Source organism: Akanthomyces muscarius, chromosome 4, assembly GCF_028009165.1.
Source record: "Akanthomyces muscarius strain Ve6 chromosome 4, whole genome shotgun sequence".
Taxonomy (NCBI): Eukaryota; Fungi; Ascomycota; class Sordariomycetes; order Hypocreales; family Cordycipitaceae; genus Akanthomyces; species Akanthomyces muscarius.
The window spans coordinates 1042734-1068406 of record NC_079244.1 but is presented as its reverse complement, the minus strand read 5'-3'; the positions used below and the strand labels follow the sequence as shown (position 1 = coordinate 1068406).

The 25673-nt window shown below is 56.2% G+C and overlaps 8 protein-coding genes across 8 annotated transcripts; 3 read left to right on the top strand and 5 right to left on the bottom strand.

Moving 5' to 3' along the window:
- Positions 1-206: 206 nt before the first annotated feature.
- LMH87_010992 (uncharacterized protein) lies at positions 207-2084 on the top strand (the record flags this gene model as incomplete). Its single annotated transcript, XM_056200060.1, has 3 exons — positions 207-298; positions 588-1122; positions 1227-2084. 3 exons carry the CDS (start codon positions 207-209, stop codon positions 2082-2084), a joined length of 1485 nt encoding a protein of 494 aa, XP_056051948.1.
- Positions 2085-2456: 372 nt separating this feature from the next.
- Positions 2457-3943, bottom strand: LMH87_010991 (uncharacterized protein; the record flags this gene model as incomplete). The annotated part of the gene is made up of 2 exons (XM_056200059.1): positions 2457-3689; positions 3752-3943. The coding sequence occupies 2 exons, from the start codon at positions 3941-3943 to the stop codon at positions 2457-2459; spliced, it is 1425 nt and encodes a 474-aa protein (XP_056051947.1).
- Positions 3944-9160: 5217 nt separating this feature from the next.
- On the bottom strand, positions 9161-10239 carry LMH87_010990 (uncharacterized protein; the record flags this gene model as incomplete). Its single annotated transcript, XM_056200058.1, has 4 exons — positions 9161-9225; positions 9349-9462; positions 9611-9794; positions 9952-10239. The coding sequence occupies 4 exons, from the start codon at positions 10237-10239 to the stop codon at positions 9161-9163; spliced, it is 651 nt and encodes a 216-aa protein (XP_056051946.1).
- Positions 10240-10605: 366 nt separating this feature from the next.
- On the bottom strand, positions 10606-11702 carry LMH87_010989 (uncharacterized protein; the record flags this gene model as incomplete). The annotated part of the gene is made up of 3 exons (XM_056200056.1): positions 10606-11130; positions 11194-11365; positions 11692-11702. 3 exons carry the CDS (start codon positions 11700-11702, stop codon positions 10606-10608), a joined length of 708 nt encoding a protein of 235 aa, XP_056051945.1.
- Positions 11703-15366: 3664 nt separating this feature from the next.
- LMH87_010988 (uncharacterized protein) lies at positions 15367-16141 on the top strand (the record flags this gene model as incomplete). The annotated part of the gene is made up of 2 exons (XM_056200055.1): positions 15367-15810; positions 15872-16141. 2 exons carry the CDS (start codon positions 15367-15369, stop codon positions 16139-16141), a joined length of 714 nt encoding a protein of 237 aa, XP_056051944.1.
- A 438-nt stretch (positions 16142-16579) lies between these two features.
- Positions 16580-18793, bottom strand: LMH87_010987 (uncharacterized protein; the record flags this gene model as incomplete). Its single annotated transcript, XM_056200054.1, has 2 exons — positions 16580-17522; positions 17580-18793. The coding sequence occupies 2 exons, from the start codon at positions 18791-18793 to the stop codon at positions 16580-16582; spliced, it is 2157 nt and encodes a 718-aa protein (XP_056051943.1).
- A 2503-nt stretch (positions 18794-21296) lies between these two features.
- Positions 21297-22539, top strand: LMH87_010986 (uncharacterized protein; the record flags this gene model as incomplete). The annotated part of the gene is made up of 3 exons (XM_056200053.1): positions 21297-21443; positions 21515-21623; positions 21695-22539. The coding sequence occupies 3 exons, from the start codon at positions 21297-21299 to the stop codon at positions 22537-22539; spliced, it is 1101 nt and encodes a 366-aa protein (XP_056051942.1).
- Positions 22540-22869: 330 nt separating this feature from the next.
- LMH87_010985 (uncharacterized protein) lies at positions 22870-24879 on the bottom strand (the record flags this gene model as incomplete). Its single annotated transcript, XM_056200052.1, has 4 exons — positions 22870-23587; positions 23643-24312; positions 24361-24587; positions 24653-24879. 4 exons carry the CDS (start codon positions 24877-24879, stop codon positions 22870-22872), a joined length of 1842 nt encoding a protein of 613 aa, XP_056051941.1.
- Positions 24880-25673: the final 794 nt, after the last annotated feature.

The following is a 25673-nucleotide window of genomic DNA, read 5'->3' as shown; positions in this document are numbered from 1 at the left end:
CTGCCTGCCAACTGCTTGCCGGCCGTTCTAATTAGCGGAGCGTCTGCACCAGCCAAATGGGGGCAGCACACTCCCGAGCTGCGACTTTCTGCGTTTCTCTCCAACATCTACGCCGCAAGCCCTTTTCCGAATTGACGTGACTCGGAGCGGACGAACGGAGACTGCAAGCAATTTACTCGTACCATAAGACCCCGAAAACCGCGACAATGGTCTCTGCCGTCCCAGTCGCGCAGCCTGCGCCCTGGGAAAAGGTCCCCGACTACGACCAACTCTTTGTCTTGATTACAGGAGCAAACAGGTAAATACCGTGGGATTGGAACCTGAGCGATTCAACATAGGAAGAAGAAAAGAAGCCGAGGCGAATACCCGACAGCTCGCCAATGGATACAAAGTTTAGGATTCAACGAGGAGACTCCCCATTTCTCAGTTTTGATTCTGCTTTTGTTTGGTCACAATGCCCCATCCCTTCTCCTTATGATGTGCCCTTTAGCAACTCCAATGCTCCTTGAGTCCTCTGCGATTCGCTCCCAACGAGGCAATATTGCCCAAATTATACAGTAAAGCTAACTACGTGTCAAACGACCCAGCGGGATCGGCCTAGGCATCGCACAGCGCCTCATTGACGAGTTCCTAGCCACGCGATCGCTGACGTCGCACCTGATTCTCATCCCCACGACGCGCAGTGCCAAAAAGTCTCTTGAAACGATTCGCACACTGCGCGCCTACGCCACCGCCGCTGCGCAGAACCCCGTGTCCATACTGCGCAGCCGCGCCGGCGGCTTGGGGTCATACCGGTGGCAGGATACCGTGGAGCGCATACACATCCTCTCTCTGTCGCTGGACCTCTGCGACCTCAAGGGTCTGTATGCCTTCGCTGATGCGCTGTGCAGCAACACAGTCAGCAACCCGGACGGCCTCGAGGGCGAGTACCTGAAGAATGTTCGCGTCCCGAGGCTCGACAGCGTCGTGTACAATGCAGCCTATGGCGGATGGGAAGGCGTCAACTGGGGAGGCGCCATCAAGTCTTTTTTCACCAAGGGCCTTCTCGAGACCGCCACCTACCCCGATTTCAAGAATGCATTGCCGACGTGTATATTGAACGAGCGACCGAATTATGGCTATGTATGTGCAAACATTATTTTGGGGGCCGATCTGGCCCTGGCGCTAAGCCGAATCGCGACTTGCTACGCACGCGTGTTACTAACATGATTTCGATCTGTCTGCAGCCCGAGAAACCCCTACTCGGCGAAGTCTTTACCGCTTGTACATTTGGGCACTACTGCCTCACGCATAGACTGAAGCCTTTACTTACCCGCCAACAAGACTCTGTCCTTGCCCCCGGCCGGATCATCTGGTCCAGCAGTATCGAGGCGCACCGCAATACACTTGCGGCAGATGATATACAGTGCTTCAATCGACCTGCGGCGTACGAGTCGGCCAAACGCCTCACCGATATCCTGTGTCTCACTAGCACGCTGCCGCATGTTCAGCCGCACGCGCAGAGTCTTCTTGGAGCAGGCCGTCGGCGTCCCAGGACACACTCGGACTCGGAAACAGAGGTCGAAGACGCCAGCGGCGATGAAGTAGACGCAAAGGGCGCCGTCACGATCGGCCCGAAAATGTACGTTTCGCACCCTGGTATTGTGGCTAGCACACTTTTTCCCCTGCCGGCCTTTTTGTTCTGGCTGTACGAGTTCGCGCTGGTGCTGTGCCGCTGGGCGGGCTCGCCGTGGCACACTGAGACGGGCTACCGCGGCGCGTACGCGCCCGTGTGGCTCACGATGCAGGAGCAGGCGGCGCTGGACGAGCTCGACGCCGAGCGCATCAAATGGGGCAGCGCGTACGACCGCGCGGGCAACTCGTTTGTCAAGCCGACCGAGGTCGAGGACTGGGGCTGGACCGGCGATGTGGAAGACCCGGCCGACGACGACACCACCGGATCGCTCAACAAAAAGTGCGGCCGCCGATACGGCGCGCAGATTGCGACTAAGCAGCAGCTCCTGGAATTCGAGGAGCTGGGCGCGGCGTGCTGGCAGGAGATGGAGCGCACGCGGCGGCAGTGGGAGGATATTCTAGAGTTGTAGAGCTGCCAGCTGCTCAAGGACAAGGAGTGGTTTTGCATGGACACGGCTGCGGAAAAGCGTCAGTACTAGACTTGCCAGTAGTACACTAATACCAATACAACTAATACAAGCAACACTATGGTCATGTCTTGATGGGTGATAATTATTCATTCTACTGGGTATTCTGCATTCAGCTAGTATCCAGACACCGTTTGTTTTATTAAGGCGCAAGAGTCGGCATGTACGTCTCCTAGTAGGAAAAGCGCATACAAGATAAGATGTCTGCCAAAAAAGCATCATCAGAGGTGTATTATATACATACGCAGCATTGTATATTCAAGCAACAAAATCGGAGAAGAAATGCCCACATTGCAGGTCTTAAATGCACAGTTCTCAAGCAGGGGTGAGGGCTGGATCGCGGCCAGCCGTGTCACCCTTGAAACGGCGGAGTACGACTTTATCCTTGCGCCCGAAAAGCCCGAGCATGAGAGGGATGGGGACAACGACCATGCTGACGACAGCCTGGAAGATGAGGTAGCGCTTCATGTTGTGCGGGGGGTCGCCGTTGTCGCCATCGACCAGGTGATTGCCGATGATGAGAAATACGGCGCCAAAGATTTGACCGCCGGCCCAGGCGACGGTGGAGGTGACTTCGGGGCCGAGCGGATGGCTGACCTCGGTGAGAAACTCGAGCGCGACGGGGACGAGGGAGAAGCTCGAGGCACCGAGGACAGCCATGATGACATAGGGACCGGCGACGCCAGCGGCGTCGTGTGTCTCGGGCATCCAGAGCAGAACGAGGTAGGAAAGGCCGAGGATGGGGATGAGGACCTTAATGGAGAGGATCAAGCTGTGGGTTCGGGCAATGAGCGGGGAGGTGATGGCGGCGCAGACGATGCCGACGACGATCGAGACGGCGCCGCCGATACCAGCCTCGTCGTCGGTGAAGCCGTACGGGACGAGAATCTGGTTGAGGAGCGAGTTGAACGAGTTGAAGAAACCGACAAAGATGAAGAAGGGAATGAGCATGAGCCAGAGCTCCAGAGACGACAGCACGTGGCGGGCTGAGGCGCGGAGCTCAATCTTGGGCGTCTCGCCGGTCGGCCCGGGGGGTGTCGGCGGGCGGGAGGGAATGGCGAGGGCGGGCACGCAAGCGACCGAGGCAATGATGGCGACGTAGAGCACCATGTTGGAGATGTCGCCCACGGACGACACCCAGAGTGGGTTGATGAGCTGGCCGAGGGCCGAGCCGAAAGGATTGGCGAGCGACGTGACGGCGGTGGCAGCCAAGCGGCCGCGGGTGGTGAACCACAGATCCGAGTACGCGGACGGCGCGCCGAGTACAAAGGGCTGGGCGAGGCCAATGACAAAGGTGCCACCCATGGCGTAGCCGTAGTGGCCGCCGGAGCGGTGCTTGGAGCCGGCGTAGCGGATCCAGTTGCCGAGGAACATGAGGACGGCCGAGATCAGGATGGCGATGCGCGGAGAGCGGTGGAGGGCAATGATGGCGGGAACGGCGGCGACGACAAAGGCGAAGAAGAAGGCGATGCTGATCCAGTTGATGTCGTTGTTGGAGACGCCGTAGTAAGAGGCGGACTTGTCTGCGACGGGGGCGTATGAAAGCCACTGTTCTTTTCGTCAGCAAGTTTTTTCAAAAGGAGGAAAGAGGGACATATAATGTTACTTACACACCAGGAAACAACAATGTTCATTAGCACCAGCTGCACGAGGCCGAACCAGCGGCGCTTGTAGGTGCGATATTGGGTGGCAGGTGTCGCGGTAGAGGAGTCGGTCAGGCGCCTGTCAGTGTCGGGATGCTCGCCCACGCTATATACAGGCGAGCCGACCTTGCCATCGGGTTTTTGGGTATCGTGATCCATGTTGTGTGGTGATTAAGGATGCTGTGTAAATGTGTCTTTGGGGGAGGTCTGCCCAAGAAGCCGGGACGGCGAAAGCACTGCGGAGTGCTTGAAGTCTGGCGATCGGGACCAAAAAAGAAAAGGACGGCCGTTGGTTTCAAAATGAGGCCAAAATGGGGCGAAAGATTATGTCAATGCCTCATGCGCCGAAGAATTAAAAGCACGGAGGCGATTTCCCAGGTGAGACGTGGACTCGGCGGTACTTTTTGCTGGAGAGCGGGCGTTCGTCCCGGTTCTTGTCGTGGTGGTTGGTGAGACCTGGAGAAGTGTGGTGCTAACCGAGGGAAGCGAGTCCGGGGCGACTGATATGAGCTCCTCTTCTATCTCGGGAGCACGCGTAGAAATAGTTGGCAACAGGGGAATTGAAAAGTAAAAACAGCTGGCCGAGGAAAGAAGGTTTCGTGTTGCGAGCCTCGGAACCTTGGAACGCAGGTGGCCACCGTTTTTTTAGGGCGGCGGGCAGCAGAGAGACTACTGCACGACTTGCAGCACAGGCTAACCGGGGTTCCTCCTTAATTTTTTTTTCAATGGCGCGGATTCTTTCTTTAGCGAGTTGGCCAAGGCAATCGAAAGACCCGGGGTAAAACTGGTAGGATAGGTATGCTCGATAATGCTGCTGGCGTTTGCGATGCTAGTGTCGATGCTGGAGCAAGCAAAACACGTCGGAGACCAAACGAGCGCCTCGCTATCCGCCTCTGTACGCGGAATGCGGGAAATGGATGGGGATAGTGGCCGAGTTGGCACACGGCGTGGGTGATGATGATGCGTCGGAGCCGAAGAAAAGAAACTCGAGACGGGACGAGGGCGATGGTGGAGGGGATGCGTTTGTCTTTTGTAGCACACGAGACCACCTTACTCAGTGCCTTTGTAGATGGAGCGTGGGCCGGGAGAGGGAAGGACCAGACGGGGTTGATCAGATGGGCTACTCGTGTACAGATAGGTAGGGCAGCGCGGTCCCAGCAATATACCCACAAGCTACTTGGTGGTTGCCATGTGGAGGAGCCATTAATTTAGATTTACTCGCATCTAGTTTTTTTCTTCTCGTTAGGTATTTCTCGGTCCCTGATGAACGAGCGGCCCTCGCCGGAGAGCCTTGGTTGGAGAGCAAGATGTGGTTGCGCTGAAAAGAGAGGCGGCCCCAGGTCCGCTGAGTGAGAGGGTCCGACCCCACTGACAGGCAGCCCACCGCAGATGGCCCGTTTTAACGGGGAGCAGGGGGGTTGCAGAAGAGTGCCTGCCAGGGAGGAACAGTGGGTTCTTTCAACTTGAAGGCTTGCTGGCTAGCTGGCTGGCTGGCTGGCTGGCTGGCTGGCTGGCTGGCCGGAACCGAGCAGTGGTGGTGGCGTTTGTACACACAGACGTTGAATCGTGAGACCGATATAGGCATATTGGCAACAGCATTGGCGATGCAGTGTTGTGCCTTCAAGGCGCGAATTGACTTGTTGTGAGAACAGCAAACCATGTATTTGCGTCTTGCTAGATGGTGTTAATAGCTCAGCAAGTGTATCAATATTCTCCTCTGGCAGGCTGGACGGCCCCGTACCAAGTAGATACCTACTGGGACATTAGTGGCCGCGACCACTGCAACCCCAGCCGCCCCGTGCCCCAAGGTAGCACCCGCCTGTTGCCACTGAAAATTCCCCTCGTCCCCCATACGTTGCGTCCACCGGCCCCTGTAATCAGCCATCTGGGTCCCCTATAGCGGTCTGCGGCAGGCGAGTTATAGGGCCACAGGGCGATTCCTCCCCCCATCCCTGCCAGAGAAAGAAAGAAGAAAAGCCACTTGAGCCGGCCCCAGATGCGCCACCAGCCTGCAGCCGTACGAGGCCGTCCCTTGCAAGAACTGACACTGACACTGACAACTGATTCGTTGCAGGAAATAACAAGACTACCTAGTTCCGCACTTGACACGACCCTTTGCAGCCTGTAGCTTAGCCTGCAGCCTGCAAGCCTCCTTCCTCTGGCGTTCGTATGGCCTTGCCTCTTTCGCCGCTCACACTGGATTCCCATGATTACACATGACACTCGGTCCCTTGCAGACAGAAGGACTGTGCGGTGGCTACGGTGACTTGGGGGGCAGTATCCGTAGACGACAGCAGGCTTGAGCGGCTCTACATGCACAACCGACTACTAGAGGTACCTACCTATCCGTGCTGGTGGTTGGGTGCTCCCTTTGCGATAATAAGGTTCTCGCTGTTATCGCTCGCGTCTGTGTGCTGCTGATACGAGTCGCGGACCTCGGACATTTAACCCATCGCCACCAAGACCACCACCTCCATCAGGCTAATCAAGATGCCTCCCGACAAGGTTTTTCCACTGTCCAAGGGACGTGCGAGCTGTCCACGTTGCTCGCTTTTTGTCTTCAATTTCCATTCTCCGCTCACTACATCGTCATCTGATGCGCAATTCGCAAAGATGGCCCAAAATGTCACAACCCGAGTCAACACAGATTTACTAGGTAGTCCCAAGATTGAACATTGCCACGTGTGCGGCGGCGGCGGCGGCGGCATGCTGCACAGTTGATGGCCGCACAGACGTCCGCAAACCCATGGAATGGTCGTCGGTCCAGCATTAACGCAAAATCTATATAAAAAAAAAACAAAAAAAAAACACAAGCAATAAATCTCCGTCCAATCCATCCAGTCAGTGTGAATTCGCGCCACCGTCCCATCTGTCATCCTTTTTGCCCATTTCCTGGCCCAAAGCGCCACCGCCCACAACAGGCAAGACGGCCGCGAGCCTCAGTCCACTGTAAAACGCCTCCTCATTAACACATTTCATTTCAGCTCTTTCCTCCAGTGACATTTTGTCGACATGGTTCTCGCTCTAGAGTCTGCTGGTAATTCATCGATAGCGCGATGAATACTGTATGATGCACATTAGTAACTCCGTAGATACCCATGGCATGCCGCCATCAATGCCTGCAGCATGCAGAAAAACGTGGACCCTTCAGGGATCACTCAAATGTCTCGACTCGCGAGTCTGCATCGGCCCCCTGTCCGGACCCTCCATCACAAGCTAGAATCTTCAATGCCACCTTGGTAAATGTGCCACCTTTTTTCTTCCTCTTTTCATATTGCGCTTCTCCGTCTTCCTTCCAAGCTTAGTCGCTAATCGAACTGCAAATGGGCTCTGCATAAATCCGCGGGTCCACTTGTACAGCAGAATAACAGTAGAAAGCACGCACTGTCGTCTCTCTATTCACAAAGTTATACTCGAGCCTCTCTTTCATTTTCGCATTGACACCCGAATCATCCGGCTGTCACTCCGGAGTACGCACCACTACCAGTACCGTTCTTGACTCGCCCGCGTTGTTCTCAGTATTACTTTTCGTCAGCAGGCATTAAAACGATATACCAATCAAGTTGCTGCGGCCGCTGAAACGTGCCCCAGCCGGCTGTTGGCTCCGCTCACCACTTTTTTACTGCATTTCTTCTTCCTGCTACAGCGGAACTTACTATTCCATGAATACTTCATCCCGCTGCGAGCGCAGTTTCGAGCTCGTTGCCCTAAATACATCTTTAAACTTCTCCTGTGTCGTTTCTATTCCAATACATTCCGTTGCCCCCCTCGCGTCGATTTGATGCGCAACTATGCGCCGAGTATGTCACTCGCCCTCCTTCTGTAACAGGGCTCAAAACACCGCTACAATGCTAGACTGCCTACTTGAAATGTGATCTCGTGCGTCTCTTCTTGGATTTTACGTCCGTTTTTGCAGAGAACAAGCTTTTCATTGCGCAAGAGGCGAAAAAACCAGTCCCAACGTTGTATACAATGCCATTATTGCTGCTCCCGTTGTCTGGCGACCGACATGCTCCCAAAAAACGCTCCTCGGCTACCGTTGCTTCAAGCCTACCTCTTTCGCTTTAGTGCTCCCCTCAACCACGCCCATCACCCGACAACCCAGCGCTTTTCACGCAATTATAAGCCAGACAAGATACAAATGGACCGGAAGGGAATGGACGACGTAAAGTGTTTTTGGGGCTGCCCAAAGTTGGACGGTTCTGTAGCCACCGCGATATAGCTGAGCCGGGACGCCGCCTGGGCACAACGAACGAATCTGACGAAAAGAGGAAGAAGAAGAAGAAGAAGAAGAAGAAGTCAACTTCAGGAACCATATAGTACATTCCAAGATTTTCGGTTACAAAGTCGTGTCTTGTGCTTCTGTCAATGCTATCACATACATAGCCAGATAGCATAAGTGTAAGCCAGAGCACATCCAGCCTACCCCGTGGCTGCTATATGATTTGCGTAGCATCTTTCGCATGGACATCGTCGTTGTCTTTCCTTGCGATGAATGTAAATGAAATGCGGTGTCAACGGCCCCTAGGCTGGGAGACATCATGCCTTGCGAACCTTTGCCGTTTGCATGTTGACGTGGCTTGCGTGTGTGTCTATTGACAACCCGGCGCACACTGCGGAAACAACACTATTGGGTCAAGGGGATTGCCCATAGACGGCATTATCCAACGCCATCTTTTCGAGACCAAGCCTGGGAAATGGGAAAATGGAACACTCGACGTGCTTCAGCAGCACGACACGCCTCGGTACTATAAATGTGTTGCCTCCCGGGTAAGCAAATCGGTCGGAGTGCCGAGTTGCAACAGCAATCGACCCACGAACAGTCAAATGCGATGCCTCGGCTTCCCGAACATGCTCGATAGCCTTCTTCCCATGCGTGTCGTTTGGTTTATATCCAAGCGCGCACGGCTTTGACACATACTTGCCAAAACTGCCGCCGTGCTACACCCTCGCCTTTGCACCAGCAGAGCCACCAAGGTGCATAAATCATTATCAAGAGAAAATTCTATTGTAGGCGCTGAAGCGTATGATACAAAACCAGTCCTCGGGTCGTACATGGAGGACTGCAGCCCCGAGCAGGCTCTCCCAAGAAATTCTGCCCTAGGCCCAAAACCTTTGTTACAACAGCAATAAACGTGCGGCCGACCACACACACACGGACGAGGCCATGCCAAAGCATGCTCTATTTCCTCGTCTCCTCCTCCTCCTCCTCCTCCTCATGCTTCTATCCTCTCTCTCCTCACTTTCGCTCCCGCTCCCGTTTTTATACATCATCAGAGTTGGGATAAAACAACAGTCATTCGGTTTGGTTTGTTTTTTTTTGGTTTCGGCCGAACGTAATACCGCGTGCATTGTAGTTTCGTGGTGCGGAACAGCTTATTTCAGCTTGGACCACAGCTTGGGGGCGGCGCAGGCGGTGGCGCAGTGAGCAAGGTGGAAGACTATACACGCTCATGTTAGCAACGAATTTCTTCGCGTTCAGCAGAGAGTATTGGTGTTTGGTCTTGTCGGTATACGGCAAGTCGGCATCGCGGATGGAATCGGAAGAGATCGGGGCAACGTACACTCCTCAACGCAGTCCTCCTTGGCCTCGCCCTCGCTCTCCTGCTGCTGGACGCGCTCGACGCAGTCGTCGAAGTGGTGCTTGGGGCCGGAGCACTGCTTGGACTGCTTGCACTCTGTACGGCAAAGTCAGTATGTCAATCGCTCAAAAGGAGTATCGCAGTGTCGACAGAAACAATCGCCGTTGGTATCCGAGTCGCAAAAAAATTATGCGCTTGTCCATGCGATGTTTCGTTGTGACGTAGACGGGGAGTATTCACGGACCTTCCTCGAGGGTATCCTTGGGGTCGACAATCTCCTCTTCGTCATCTTCCTCCTCCTCCTCTTCCTCCTCATCTTCCTCACCCTCTTCACCCTCTTCCTCCTCCTTCTCGGCGTCCTCAGCCTGGGCCTCCTCGTTGCCCTCCTCGTTGGTCTCTTCCTTGGCCTCCTCGACGGGTTCCTCCTCCTGCATCTCCCGTCAGCAAAGCCATTGCATTCGGCCAAAAATTGGCAGCTCCAGCTGCTTCGATGGGTGATGGCTCGCGTGCGACCCCTCGGTCGGGTCAATGGCCTCGGAGCGCCGCTCTGTCGCTCAGTCACAAGGGGTGTCGGGATCTGCTTACCTGAGGAGCCGCGGCAGGGGCCTCAGCCTCGACGACGCTCCAAGGCGTCACGGCCTCGACAATTTCGGAAAATGCGTCCCAGATACCCATGGTGTATGAACTGGAAAACCAACAAAGGCCAATTGGTTTTGTGCTGCGGTTGGAGTAGTCTTGGGTTGAATCAAAAGTGGTCGGGAGCTCTCGGCCAAAATCGCGGAGCGAAAACTGGTCAGGAATTGAGGCATTTTGATTGGTCCCACTGCTTGAAGGTGCAGTCACGAGGACAGTCACATGACGCACCTGTATCATCCTAGCGTCTATAGGTCGACGTCGGCTTACACGTGCAAGAGGCGTTGAGACTTTGTATTTATTTTATGAAGTGGCCCAGTAAATTGAATTTAAATAATTTGCTTCGCCGGAGTGGCTAATGCTGATGCCGTCGCTGCGTGGCGTGAACGATAGCCTAACTGGACCTCAACCCAGCAGCTTAACTGCCCACTTCGTTTGGAGGCAAACTAGTAATAATGAATTCTGTATAAGTGCAAAATGAAAACGCCATAAATTCAACGCCATTTATTGCTGTACCAAAATTCTTCTCATAACGCCACAGCGGTGGCTCAGGCCATCAAATCTAGGTTCGTGTGTAGTCGTGCCAGTTGCCACCACGAGGTCACATTACAGATCGTTTTCTCCTCTATTGACTCCGTCTCGAATGTGATCCTCCAGTCGGTTGCTAAGCTGTTGAGCCTGCGCCTCGTTATAGTCGGGAGGGGGCCCGTCGGGTGCGCGGAGGCTTGATGAGCTTTCTGATCGAGTGTGGCCGGGACCGGGGACGCCTAACGTGCCGGCAGTTGATTGCTGAGCAGAGCCAGCAGCTTCATATGCGGGCAAGGGTTCGTCCGGGATGTCTGCGCCGGGCCCCATTTCTCGGCGCATCTCTTGGAATTGGAAAAGTCTCTCGCGTAGCCGGATATAGGCGTCGTTAAACTCCATCATGCCACCGTCGGAAAAGGTAAATTTGACTTCGACTCGGGGTAGGTCTGGTGGTATCCCGCCACCGGAGACCGGAATGCAGTCTGATTTCCATACCCAACCCCACCACATTGACGAGGATGTTGATGAATCTTGGAATTTGAGGATGGGGGCGCTGAAAGACTCGAATTTTGGTTCTTGCGTTGCTTTGGTCGGCAGGTAGACAATCTACCGGAGGAGCTGTTAGTTGATGCACCATGTAATTGCAACGATAGAGACGGTATTACGTACTCTTTTGTTTGTCAGGAACAAGGTGCCCTTGTCACTTTTGCGATGGAATTGCGCGCCGGTGGCCCGCAGCTCCTGAGGGACGGAGAGGTCGCATGAGATTCTGGAGTCGAGTTTGAGGAGGATGCGTTCGTTTGCGAGCTTGACGAAGCCGCTCTCGTTGAGCATGACCCAACTGTGCGCATTGTCAGGGTTTATCGGCCGAGGCGGAGCAGGCGAGGAGATGAGGTAGTCATGAGGGTTGTCCATCATAGGCCAGGACCGGAGCCCATGGCTCCATGAGGATGTATCGGGGCGTCGAAAGGCAATCAAGGAGCGAGGCGGAGATGGAGTAGAGGATTATTGGCGTCGACGGCGGGAAAGAGGAAAGAATTTGCGTCGACGCAACGAGGGAGGCAGCGACGTAGAGGTAGCTGGGAGGCGTCCAAGGCAGCGCGGTCTGTGGTGGGCAGGCGAGAGATGAAGAAGGAGGAAACGGGGACGAGCAACGAAAGAGCTTACTTTATGGACATTTCGACGGCAAGGGTCGGCGAGGATCCTAGCTCGGTACCTACGCAAGTATGTTTTGGGCTAGGTTGTACTATGGGACACCCTCTGTCAACCGGTGCGGTGCGGTGCAGCGGCGTGCAGGTTTGGCCCCGAGATCTGGCGAGCCTCAAGGGCGTCTGGGCGTCTGCGACGCTGCCAGGTGGGGGGTGGGGCGAGATAGTTCCCTGGGCGGTGGTGGTGACAACGTCCCGAGTCGCAAGTGGTGATGCTTGTCCTTGGTGGCTGCGAGCTGGACGGCTGGATGCGGCGCGCCGGCGTGTGGCCAAGGACGGTGATACTTGTTTGCTGCTACAGCCGTATCGAGGCACGGCGAGTCTGTGAGCTGGGCTGCGGCGGCACGAAGGTAGACCAGACGAAGAGAAGCAACAGTTGGCAGGAGGGCGGAGGGCGGAGGGGGGTGGACGGATGGATGAGGGGATGAGGGGATGGATTAGGTGTGATGTGGATGTGGGAGCGGATGGCCCGACGGCGACGAGTGACCGAGCAGCAACAGCGCAAAGGGTACAATGGTGGATGGACGGGCAGTGCTGTGCCGGCCAGGGCAAGCGTCCACAGTCATTGTAGCACCACAAGCTGCACCAAATCAATATGAAATATATTGGTTCCAAGGCGGAAATACAAATCATGAATTTTTGGCGCCCCTTCCAAATACATGTATTCCCGCGTGCCACGCCGGCGAGCAATCCGGCACCGTGCTACAAGACGGGTCTCCGGCGTCGTCCAGCTGCCAGGCTGCGTTTCAGGTTAGTGGTAGCCTACCTTACCCGTGGGCTAGGTACCTACCTACCTAGTGCTGTAGACAATGCCTTTAGCTTCTTCGCCAATATCTCCAGGTTGCTATCAGACTAGATTCGCAAGTTGCGTTGCTAGGTAAGTCAGCACCAAAGATACTGCTCAAAGGAACCCTTGACGCCCAAAATACGCACTCCACGGCCCTGTGTGTGGCTTGCACAGGGCTTGCAGAAGCACCTCAATCGACTCCATCCACCGTTGATGCTCGCCTGTCCTGGCAACCTGGTTGCTCTCCTGGTTTATGAGAATAACACTTGTCGTTTCTCCAAGCCGCCCTGTGGAGTCTCGGCGCCGTTTCTCTTTGTCAAGTCTGGTTGAGGCTGGAGACATATTTCTCCAATCCCCATCCGTGCCTCTGCACTCTTGTCTCGACTGGCTGGCTTGCTGTCCACTCACAACCATGGGCCAGGATAAAGCTCTTTGCTGGCCAGCGATATCCGCCAACACTAGCAGGCATATCCCTGGCATGTTGGGCCAAGAGAATACCCCCCACGGCCCAGGGCTCAGCTTTAGCACCATTTAATAGCCTAGCCGCCGAAAGCTACAGCTCTATTAGCGGGCACTAGTCCTGTCTTGCTGGTTACCGACAAGCCCACTGCCACTAAGTTAACCCCCGTACTCAGAAGAATTGCCAGCCGTGTTGAACCCGACAGACGTCCAAAGATAACTCCAAGGCAGCAGGGCAAGCTTGCCTGTGGCCCTGAACTGCAGCTCGCCCACTATCCAGCAGGCTTCCCCTGCACCTCCAGACGGCCGTGGCGGGATGCAGGGCGGACAGTTGCCTGTTTGGGAACCTGGCCCTCACGCACAACCAAGCAATCAAACCGGCCGGCGGGAAAGTTGCGACAGGGTGTTCCCATGGGGAGTGTGTCGTACAAGAGATCCGTGCCGCACCAGCGATGTTGCATTAGCCTTGCTTCGATAGACGGCCTGCGTCGTGTCAGGCTTAAAAGTTTGCATCACAGCTTTCGGTTACAGTCTTGTCCTCCCTCTGCGCGTGTTAGCTGAAGTATGGCAACCTTGTTCACATACTGTACTAGCACTAGCGTGAAGGTGCGGGAGCTACTGTTCTCAAAATGGCAATCCAGACGACCGCAACACCGGCCGGCAGATGGTATGCCTCGACAAACATATCCATGCACGACGGCTAGTGCTGCAACCAAGCTTTGGTGATCCCAACTTTCTGGATGGCGACTATGCCCTGAGAGGCGGGCCTGCTGTCGGGCCAGCCCAGTGCCTGCTCCGCATTGCGTGCAGATGTTGGTGCCATCCGACTTGCAGAGGCGCGCCGGTGGCGGTGGAGACGAATGGCCGGCGTCGTGTTGCCCTAACAATGCCAGTAAACGAATTTTGACCATGGAGTATTATTAAGAATTCTTCTGAGTGTGCAGCTAGTTGCATGCACAACTTGCCTACGACTCGACGGCGGAACAGCTCGCGCGTGTTCCGCGTATTGAAGCAACATCTGACTGGGGTGACGGGACACTAGAGGCGGGCATGGCATTAGTTTTGCTGCAGAAATCCTCTTCACCCCGAGCGGCCAATTTCCGTATCGATGCACGAGACTCAACTGTAGAAAATGGGACTTGCGTCCGAGTTTAATCGGAAGCCCACAAGGCATGTCTATGCGATGCGATGCCGGCCGTTTGCTGGCTCAATGTCGCATGTGGTGTGGGCAGCTGCCAGCTGCCAGCTGTCGGCCCGCGGTTGAGCTACAAACCAGAAAACAACTCCCACTTGCACTGCCCGACTTCTCTCCGACACAACCCAGGCGCAGGGGGATTCGTGCATGTATAGATACAATCCATGCGGCCATCAACGGGAACCAATACCGACTGAGCTCAACTAACAGCTACATGATTCACACTCTGATAGCTCCAAGAGGCGCACGACGATACGGGACACCAACGCTTGTCCTGCACTTCTCCACCTCGCCGATTCTCCGGGGCTCGAACGGCTGCACCTCCGGTCGCTGAGCATTGCATTGCATTGCCCTAGCCGTGCTCAACTACTGGTTTTGGTTGTCTTTGGTGGATTTGAGGCCACAATTGGGCTTCGATGAAGAGCAGCTCTGAACAAGCTACGGCATCATTTTACCCCAGAAGGCTGGCTGGCTATCTGTCCCTGCAGCGAAATGATTTGACATAAGCCCCAGCGTGTCAATCACACAACGCGAGTGGCTGACATTGAGCATATGCCTTGCTGCTAACTACTGCAGACTTGTTGGCGGGCCACTCCACCGACTGCGGCAAGGTCCAGGCTAATACGATGGGCAGCCAAGCCGTTGTTGACTCTTGTCTCTTTTTCTGCATCTTCACAAGCCAAAGTTTCACTTGCTGCCAACACCGCTCTTTACGGCGTGCAGTCAACTCTTTCTTTGTTTCGCACTCGAGCGTATCAGAGCTTCACCTTGCAGGGATCAGCCTTGATCCTTTTCGCGTGCTTCTGTCGCCTGCATACCAGTCCCATTGATCCTGCGCCGCAGCTCTCCGCGACAGCCTCTCACCGAGAAGTAACGAGCGTGCCGCCCGGCCAGCGATCCCGAGACTTGCTCGTCCGGTGCGAAAACGTTCTTCTCCCTGGCCGGCAGAGCTCGGCGCACCCATCCACATAGCTCCGAGAGCCATGGCCTCTCCGAGGCTGATTGGCCGCACGACCTACCGAGAGCTCGTGTGGGCCGCATTACCGACGATTACTACCGGAAGAGCGAGCTTATTCTGTGCCGCTAGCTTCCGGGCATATACCACGCACTCTACGCGACCACGATCAATCATATCAAGTAATAGACGAGCTGCAGCACCGGCCAAAACAGTTAGCTGCGCGCACAAACGAACCATGTCTTCCTCTGTTTCCGCCCAGGCCATTGGCGAGCTGGAGAAATATACGGCTTGTGACGTTTCCGATGCGCTCCTCAAGCTCAAGGTACCCGGTGCCGGCTTCATCGCCGACCTCACCCAGTATAGCCCACGACATTCGTCTACTGGCAGCAGTAAGGAAGAAAAGGTGACCGTAGCGCCCGTATCCACAGTCTTGTTCACGGCCAAGGATGAGGATCCCACCTCAACCAGCACACGGCCTGCGCCCAACTTCCCCAAAGACACCCACTGGGTCGACAATGCAGTTCCCGGGACGTTTGCTGTCATGCAGCAGGCCCCTGGTCAGACCAACGCTATATGCGGAGGCATCATGGCTCTGCGCATGAAGATGCTGGGCCTCAAGGGTATCATCGTGGCTGGCCGCGTGCGAGACCTGGTGGAGCTCCAGAGTACTGAGCTGCCTGTACGTCGACGAAGCTGTTCCAAACTCAAATCACTGTGCATACATACTAATAACGTAACAGATATGGGCGCTCGGCACATCGACTGTCGGGTCAGGCGGTAGCAGCACGCCTTGGGCTCGAGAAGTGCCGCTGACGATCAACGGCGTGCTCGTGACGCCCGGCGACCTCGCCGTCAACGACCCCGTCAACGGCGTCGTCGTCATCCCGCGAGACAAGGTCGCGCAGGTCCTCGAGCTGCTGCCCAAGCTGACCTCTGCCGACGACAAGGCTAAGGCCGACGTGGCTCTTGGCGTGTCCGTCAAGGAGGCCTTTCAGCGCCACCGAGGATGACAAGCTAGCAATATAAAAAGCCAACGTTGACGACAGGGATGTGTAGGATAGAAAGAAGACGTGTCACAAGTTCGGGGGGAGAGAATCGGGACTGTCATCTTGCCTCGAGTGAAACCGTAAACAAACTGTACAAGTGAGAGAGAAGGAGAGATTCGTATTCATCAATTCATTAACATGCTAGAGTGAAAACCCATGTCCGAAAATGCCCATGCCGTGAGAAAAGGAAAGTGGTGTGGTCCCTGTAAAGAATACAAACCAGGGAACCAAGAGAAGAAGAGAGAAAATGACAAAAGTCGAAAAGAAAAAAAGATATACAACCAAGGCATAATCCATCAAGAGCAAGCCCAATGATCGAAACATCAAACTCCCTGGCCTCGTCTCGTGACCCCCACAACACAATACCCAGCAACGTCCCGTCACTGTCTGTCGACAGCCCGATTACAGGCCCAGGTCAAACCGCGGCATGTCCAGCCTCGGGGCCTCCTGCACCTGTTTGGCTCCCGCAGCGGCGGCGCCGGCGGTCGTCTTGCGCGGCGACGCGGCCCTGCTGGTGGGCTCGGGGCCGAAGCGCACGTCGCGGACGTCCCAGCCGTCCTCGACGGCGGCGGCGACCCACGTCCGCAGCGCGGCGTGGACGCTGCCGTAAAACTTTTCCTTGCAGAGGCGTAGGCTGCCGCCCATGCAGCGCTCCCAGCCCGAGATGCGGAGCTGGGCGCGGAGCGCGTTGCGGGCGTCGCGCGTGGCCGTGCAGGCGACGATGGCGTTGACGAGGTCAACGTGCGAGGCGAGGTAGTTTGTGGCATCCCACTCGACGCCGCCGACGTACGGCGCGGCCGCGACCGGCGGGCGCTCGGCGGCAAAGTGCCGGTGCATGTAGCCGTACGGCGCGGCGGGATCGTGGCCGCCGCCAAACGAGGAGGCGTCTTCGACGGGGCTCGCAGCGGCTTCGGGCGATGCGAGATCCGAGCGGAGGGCAATGACGTTCATGTTGTGCAGGAAGATCCAAAAGACCTCCTTAGTCACCGAGACGACTTCCTTGCACCACACGCGGTAGGGCCGCTCCTGGTGGATGCCGAGCAGAAAGGGCAGCTGGTCCTCCTCCTTGGGCTGCGGGTCGCGCAGGTGGCCGAGGACGTTTTTGGCGCGGATGATGCGCTCGGCGGGCGAGGCCGACGAGATGTACATGAGGAGCACAGAGGTGATGATGTTGCGCGTGGTGAACTCGCTGGGGCCCTTCTTCTCGGGGTCGAAGATCATGTGCAGGAGCTTGGCGAAGAGGTCGGCCTGCACGGTATGCAGGTACTCCATGCCGAGCGCCGTCGTGGACAGCGCCTTGAGACACAGCAAGTTTTCGTGAAGCAGGGCGTCTTCGTGCTCCTCCCTGTGCGTGATTGTCAGTCAAGTTTGTGTCAAGATCAAGTTGCTGTAGCAAACTCACCTCCACTCAACCTCCATGATGCGGTTCAAGAGACCGACAATCTCTTCCATGCCGCCCTGGCGGATAAAGTCTTCCGTCCATGCCACGGTCTCGTTGCGCAGCAGCAGACGCAGCTTGTGCAGCTTGCCCACCTCCACCACCTCGGGCTTCTGGACCTTGCGGAGATATGCCACATAGTCACCCGGCCCCTGCTGGAACTTGATCTTGGAGAGCACGCTGGAGCCGGCGCTGCCGCCGGAGGACTCGGGGCGGTCCCGTCCCACGCTCTCTGTGGATTTGCTGCGGAAATGGCGCCCGAGAGTACCCTCCGTCTTGGGCTTCTTGGAAGTGGACCGATCCCGCTTGCTTCGCGAAAAGGTAAAGCTACGGCCACGGCTTCTACCGCGTGCCCGTTTGCTGCTGGCTTCGTCCTCGCCCTCCGACTCGACCGCGGTGGCGGCCTTGCCGTCGCTGCTGGACAGGCTGCCTGTCTGACCGGCCTTCATCTCGGCCCAGTCCTGTCGAATAAACTCCATCTTGATTGTATCACTGAGGTTGCGCATCTTATATCGCTGGTTTTGGGGGATGTTGCGGCGGTCAAGCAGTGCCTCGAGGTGCTTTGCAATCTCACCAGGCTCCATGGTCGGCTCAGCAGCGGCGACGGATCGGCCGCGCGTGTGACCTCTGAAGCCAGCAGTACTGACCGGCCTGTCATGAGCATCTTGTTGGGGGGTCCGGAGAGCGTCTTTGCTAGGATATTGCAGGCTCGGCGCATGCATTGACGGGTGGCACGATTGCGGTCTCTCCTTTTTCGGCCTGTCGTCACTCGTCGATGTGAACTGTGCATAGATGGGTGCGTGCTCTGTCGGAGGCCCTTCCGGGCTTCGATTCTCTTTATCGCTCGTCGAAGGTGGTCGACTATTCTCGTTGCTAGCCCCGCGCAAGTTGATGAAGGATTTGGGCCGCGAGAGCAAACCGGCGAGGTTTGAGGAGGACTTTTTGGACTTTGGAGGCTTTGTGGGAGATGGTTCGCGCGAGGCGGCAGCTCGTTCGGAACCCCATTTATTGCCTATGGACTTGAGGCTAGGGAAGGCCGACTTGGTCGGGGACTTGGTCGGAGACTTGGATCGACCGTGCCCGTCGTCTTTGGACTTTATTGGTGAGCGGTCTTGCTGGTTGCGCTGGATTTCGCCGAGAGCCACAGGGGCAGCGTTGCCGAGGTTTCCAATCGCCATCTTTTGTTTGGACCAAAACTTGAGCCTCGCAGTTGGATGCCGTAGTATGAGCTGTTCTGTAGCTATCCGTGTCTGTCGGCTTTGGCGGGCGATGCAGAAGTGGCCGTCATGCACCCTCGAGGGACAAGCAGTGCTGATAGCGAGCCGAGAGCAGCAAGACTCGAATACAACAATGCTTCACCAGGTGATTGAATATATAGCGTGAGGGTTGAATAGGGGAGCAGGCATATATGCTCAATGTCCGTAGCCCTCCCAAGCGAATTTATGTAGATCTGCTCAAGAATGGATGCCCATGAGAATGAAGTATAAAAAAAGACCACACAGAGTGGGAAGAATGGTACATAAGAAAAAAACAACAAGATGAAGAGAAGAGAGAAGAGAGAAGAAGGAGTCAAACTCAAAAAGCCGTTTTTGCTTGGCCGCTGAGAGGAGCACAGCCATCGGGCGCCGTATGCGCATCAGACAGACAGACAATGCGTTGAGATGCGAGCGTTGTTTATGGAGGGGCGTTGCCGTGACAACCCCCACCTTTTTTGTGGTATCCGCAACGGCCACTGCAGGTTAGCTGAGCAGGTGAGTGACGTGCATGCAAGGGAGAGCGGAGAAGCCCAAGCCCAAGCGCAAGAATAAAACAAAGGCTTTTGTCAGGATGGCTGATAATTAATTTGAGACTGATTGGGAGTTTAGCAAAGTCCTTCTAGATTTATCTGGTGGCGTTGATGCAGATGACTTTCCTGTTCGCAGTCGCCAACTACCTAGGATCGATTGCGCCGGGCTCACGCAGCAGCCATGACATGCTAAATGTGTAAGCCGTTGAGCTTAATCATGTTTAAAGTACAACTTCTTCTTGCCATTCCCATGACTACAGAGTACGCCAGCCAAGTCGGCGATTTTATTCCCGGCATGACTTTCAAGTATTTTCCCCAATCCGTCATCAGACAGCTGTCGCGACATTTGTATGGTGAGCCCCACGGCGGATTGTGTCGGCCTCCCTTGCGAGGCGGCGCTGGGATATCACAAGTATGTACATGTACAAGTTACGAACCTGCGGTTTGAATTCCAAAAGGTTCCGACAGCTTGCAGACCTTGAGATCTTTGTCTCACGGAAACGAAATTAGATCTCATGTTTCATCTGCGACAGAGACTCATCTGGACCGATTGCCCTTGTAGCGCTTGGGGTAGAGCGCGACATTGTACTCAAGGTCGAGTGCGCCCGCCAGAGGTTTTGAGACCGACAACCAGATTATCCTCGACGGCAAAGACAGTGTCAGTCTCCAGCCAAAGACGTCTTTGGGGCATAGCTGTGTCGCGCAGTCCTTTTACTCGGATGGTGCGACCTGTTGGTCTGTGTAAGTCGCAATGTTTCGCATGCCCCCCGTCGGCCGCCATGTTTTCTCTCCCGACTACAAAAAAATGCCATGATGTGGATCTTTCCCGACCGCATCGCGTGCCTGCCATATGAAACGTAACAGCGTGTAGCTTGGTCCGTCGATGGGCAGCGAGTAGGCCATCGGGTGGTAGCAGTAGAGCCAGTACCGGCTACTCTCATCGGCGGTAGACTTGCCGCGTTCTTCACCGCGCCGTTTGCATCCGAGGCAATCCTGCCATATAGAAAATGTGTTTACATGTGTGCAGCGACGTGCGACAAGGGTGTTCGACGACGATGTCACAATGGGATGCAAACAAATGTGACTTGGCAAAAATATGAATGGGTAGAGGATATGTCTACTATTTGACGCAAGCGCGACAGAAACACAAATCCTTAATCAAGGCTTTGGCCTCTTGCGTATTGCACCGGCACCAGCGGGAGTAGCCGGTCCTGTCTGCCGGCGAAAAGACCGGCTGCCGGCGTAGACAGAAGCGGGGGACTGACTTTGCGGCCGTGGGTAAGTAGCGATGCCGTTGGTTTACTGCTACAGGCCGGCGATGGCGGGAGCCAGTTACCGGGCGGCAAGCGTTGTAAAATGCTAGCTAGTTAAAAGTTGCGATACGGGCAAATGACAAGATGTGAAGTGACGTATAGCTGCCGCAAAGCGTCGGGGATCCAGACGAATCAAAAAGGTGGACGGGGGATAAAAGGTCCAAGTGAGGGTCGGAAAAAGAAAACGGCTCTTTGCGCACACGGGCCAGTATTGATTGAATCATGCCACGCAGATACCAGCCCTTAGCAGCACGCATTAACTCGATTAAGCTCGACAATTACCGTAGCATCTCCCGAGACGCCGCCACCCCGCCAAAGAGCTCAGACGGCCCACCCCACTATAAAGGCACCTGCGGCCGGCATGGAGGGGTCAGACTCGGATGCGAAGCCGGAGCGTTGGAGAAGTAAATTCTTTCCCCAGAACAATTGAATACGCCAATTTGAGAATGCCTCTTTCTTCAGTTGCCGTTATTTAGTATCGAAACTATCCGACTATTGATGCGACCACGGCCGACTCTGTCTCTCCCCAAGCTCCTTCACCCCACCAAGCCAACGACATCACCATCACCACACTCCGCCAGAATGCCGATTCACCACCTCATGGTCGGCACCTGGACGCCTCCGGGGGCCATCTTCACCTTTGCCTTTGACGACGAGGCCCTCACCCTGAAGCTCGTGAAACGCACCGAAATACCCCACGACGAGCCCATATCATGGATGACCTTTAACGTTTGCGACGCCCACCCAACCCTTTCCCCCCGCAGTCCAGCTCTCCATCACTAACGTGCGGCCTTGTTCAGCACAACAAAACCGCCATCTACGGCGCCGCCATGAAGAAGTGGTCGTCCTTTGCCGTCGAGAATCCCACCACCATCAAGCACCAAGTCTCGCACCCCATGCTCCACGACCGTACGTACACTCCCCTTCGTCTCCTTCCAAAACCACACACACCCCCAACTTACAACATTTCCCATCCGCAGCCGCCGCCTCCTCGCCCTCGGCCAACACCCGCGCCATCTTCCTCCTCGCCGCCCGCCAGCCGCCCTACGGCGTCTACTGCAACCCCTTTTACCAGCACGCCGGCCACGGCAGCGTCTTCTCCGCCGACCCCTCCTCCGGCGCCCTCGCCGCCAACCTCCAGACCTACCCGTACCAGCCCGGCACCGGCGTCCACGGCATGGTCCTCTCCCCGGCCGACGAGCGCCACCTCTACTCGGCCGACCTCTCCGCCAACAAGCTCTGGGTGCACCGCCGCCCGGACCCGTCCTCCCCGGCGGTCGAGCTCGTCGGCAGCGTCGACGCGCCCGACGCGCGGGACCACCCGCGCTGGGTCGCCGCGCACCCCTCGGGCGCGCACCTCTACGCGCTCATGGAAAAGGGCAACCGCATCTGCGAGTACGCCGTCGACCCCGAGACGCACATGCCGCGGTACACGGGGCGGCACTTTCCGCTCATACCGCCCGGCGTACCCGACCGGTGGACCATGTACCGCGCCGACGTCTGCGCCGTGTCGCACTCGGGACGCTACCTCTTTGCGAGCGCCCGCGCCAACAGCCCCGATCTGACGGGCTACGTGGCGGCGTTCAAGCTGGCCGAGACGGACGGCAGGATTGAGCGGCAGATTCTGCTCAACCCGACGCCGACGAGCGGTGGGCACAGCAACGCCGTCGCGCCGTCGGACTGGACCGACGAGTGGCTCGCAATCACCGACGACGAGCAGGGGTGGCTCGAGATTTACCGCTGGCAGGACGAGTTCCTGGCGAGGGTGGCGCGGGTGCGCGTGCCAGAGCCCGGGTTCGGCATGAATGCGATTTGGTACGACTAGACCCGTATATGAACATCAGAGCATGGGGATGGAGTTTTGCTACAAGAAACACATTATAGATATGCCATTGAACAAAATCTCGACAAGGCTAAATAAATACCGAGTATAAAGAAAAACGCCATCTGCAATAAACCAGCTTTTGAGCACAAGATGAAAGAAAAGCCGATTCGACTTTGCTAAACGGTGCGCTCGCCATGTAACGCCAGCTGCACGACTTACACCACAAGCGCAAGTTTGGGCCCAAAAGCAGAATAAAACAAAACCATCAAACCAGAGAAAGATGGTGAAAAAGTCTCATCCTGTTCAAGTAGCCAAGAGAGGGAGTCATTCTTACTTCTTCTTGCCCTTCTTGTTCTTTTTACTTTTCGAGTTGCCATTGGCCCCATACGGTTTTATCGTCTCTGCACCATTAGCATCCGAATTCAACAGCGGCGTCGTCTCGTCATCAGGCTGCTGCTGCTGCTGCTGCTCTGGGATTGCCGCAGCCGGCAGCGATTCAAAGTGCTCCGGTTCCGTGTGCAGTGCCTCCGCAATGCTCTGGACCGAGGGTGGGCGGTCGCCGTTGACAGCGCCGGCGTCAGCCTTGAGCGTGGCAACTCGCTGGTGCGGGGTGAGGCCCTGCTTGATCTTGAAGACGTTGCGGGTATTGCTACGGGGGTGAGCGGCGCGGTTGGCCGGACCAAGGCGCAGCTGCGACGATTTCATTTCCTTGAGGGATGTCTTGACGGAAATGGGCGCCTCCATGCGGCCATCAGGGCCGACGGAGCCGCGGCGCTTCATCAGCACGGCCACCTTGGGGCTGTAGCGCCCGTCGCCGTCGTCGCTGAGGGCGCCGAGCGAGCCAACCTTGAGCGTGGAGCCGTCGCCCGCTTCATCGTGTCCGACCAGGGTCGTGTTGTCAGACGTCTTCTTAGCAGCAATGGCGGTACCAGCATGGCCGGCAGCGGCGGCGACGTCGACGTGGCCGCAGCGGGCGCGAGGGGCGGGCGTAAGGCGTCGGATGGCCTTGTGAACGTCAATGTATACATCGGATTCGTCGACGATTTCCCTGCGATTGTTAGTATACAGCAGAATCTGAAATGGGGCATAGGAGGGCCGCTTACTCTCCAATCAACTCCTCAATGACATCCTCGAGCGTGACAACACCGATGGCGCCGTGGTCAGAGCCAGGGTCTTCCGAGACCAGGACAAGATGGGATTTGCCTTCTTGGAAGAAGTTGATAATGTCGAGACAGCTGGTTTCCGGACGAGTTTCGACAATGGCACCCAGAGGCACCTCGCGAACGGGGATTTTGTCTTCAGGGTCGTATGTGATGAGGGTCTTGACAAGAAGCATGCCAACAAAGTCGGTGGGCTGGCCGGAGCGGTAAATCGGGATGCGTGAGTAGCCAGAGGACAAAATGTTGTCCATGGTCTTTTCGTCAAGGATGTGGTCCTCGGACAGGGTGTAGACGTCCTCCATGGGGGTCATGACCTCGGAGACGGGCTTGTCCTTCAGGTCGAGCACGGCGGTGATGATTGTGACCTCGTCCTGGTTGAGACGCTCCGAGAGGTCACCGAGCGACTTGTGTAGCGTGACGAGGGTCTTGAGGCCGCTCTTCTTGTAGACGGTGCCATGGTCCTCGCCGAGGATCCAGTCGAGCAGTTTGGCTGTGGGCCAGGCGACGGGGCTCAGAAAGTACATGAGGGCAATGACGGGCTTCGACATGTAGCCACCGATGGGCAGGCCGTATCGGACGCAGATAGATTGAGGAACGATCTCGCCAAAGATGACTGGGCGAGGTTAGTAAGCTTCTACGTTGGTATGTGCGAGAGACGTACCGATAAGAACAGTACTTCCGACGACGGCAGCGATGCCACCGCCTAGGGTGCGGTCGAGGACGACGGGAAGCGACTCATTGACGATGACGTTGGCGAGGAGCAACGTGACGAGGACCCAGTGCTTGCCCTTGTTGAGGAGATCGAGGACGCGTCTGGCATTCTTATGCTGCGGCTCTTCGGGGTCTCCCGAGACGACCTGGAGATAGATGCTATCCTGGCCCATCAATCTGTTATGCAAGTTAGCTGGCCGCAAGGGTAGTATCAACCCGCGGGTTTCAAGAAGCTAGCTCACGCAATAGTTAGACCAGCAAAGGCACCGCCGAGAAGGACCAGAGCCATTGAGGCGACGCAGAGCACCCAGAGAGGCGTATCAGGGCCATCATCGTGGCGATCGTGGGCGCGCGACGAGTGCAGAGGTGCCGCGGCGACCGACGAGAGGCCCAGACCAACGACCCGCGCCATGCCGAGGACGGCAGGGCGGAGGCTGGCTAGACCACCAGCCGAAGCAGTGCTGCGCATTTTCGAGATGCTGAGCTACACGAGTATTGCTGAAATCGAGGGATGCGGAGGGCAGAGACGGCGATGGCGATGGCGAGCAGCGGCTTGGTTCAGCAACGCTGTGGTGTGCGAGGACGAAAGGTCGTCGCGTTGCCCGGGGTTGGGAATTTCGTTGGCAGTGGTGCTGCTACGCTGACAGACAGGGATGACCAAGGACGCCTCTGAGATGACGTGCCTCTGAGGAACCGAGGTGGACGGGGAACCGATCCGCACGCAACGACGCAAGGAGATTTACAGAAAAATGAAGCGATGAAAAAAAAAAAAAAGCTGGCGATGTATTTCTTTTTTAAAAATGTAGCCAGCAGAGGCGAGGGCTCGTGTGTAAAGGTCGGGGCAGGCGGACCACCCAAGTCGAGAGCTCTGAGAAAAAAGAGAAAGACTGGGCCGGAAGCGTACTGGCTGGTACCGTGAGGCTCTACAATGTTCGATAATCAGCCACCACCAAAGGCCAAGCAAGGAACAAGAAATAATTTAGTGGTTAGAATAAATCGCTAGCGCCCAGCTAACACCAAGTGAGAATAGAGTCGTCATGGTCCGCCCCAGCGCTACCAAGCTTTGCTAACTTGTTCAGGCGCTGGATTGGTCCGATTGCCGGATTCTACCGGCCAGAGCATCCCCACCAAAGACCGCTGGAACAGCGCCTGCAGGGTTTTGGGGGCACCATTTGGAGGCTGCTGAGGATTGCTGTGCTGTGTTTTTCTCTCTCTTCGTCTTCCTGGTGATTCCCCGTTAGATTGATCAATATGTGGTCGGCA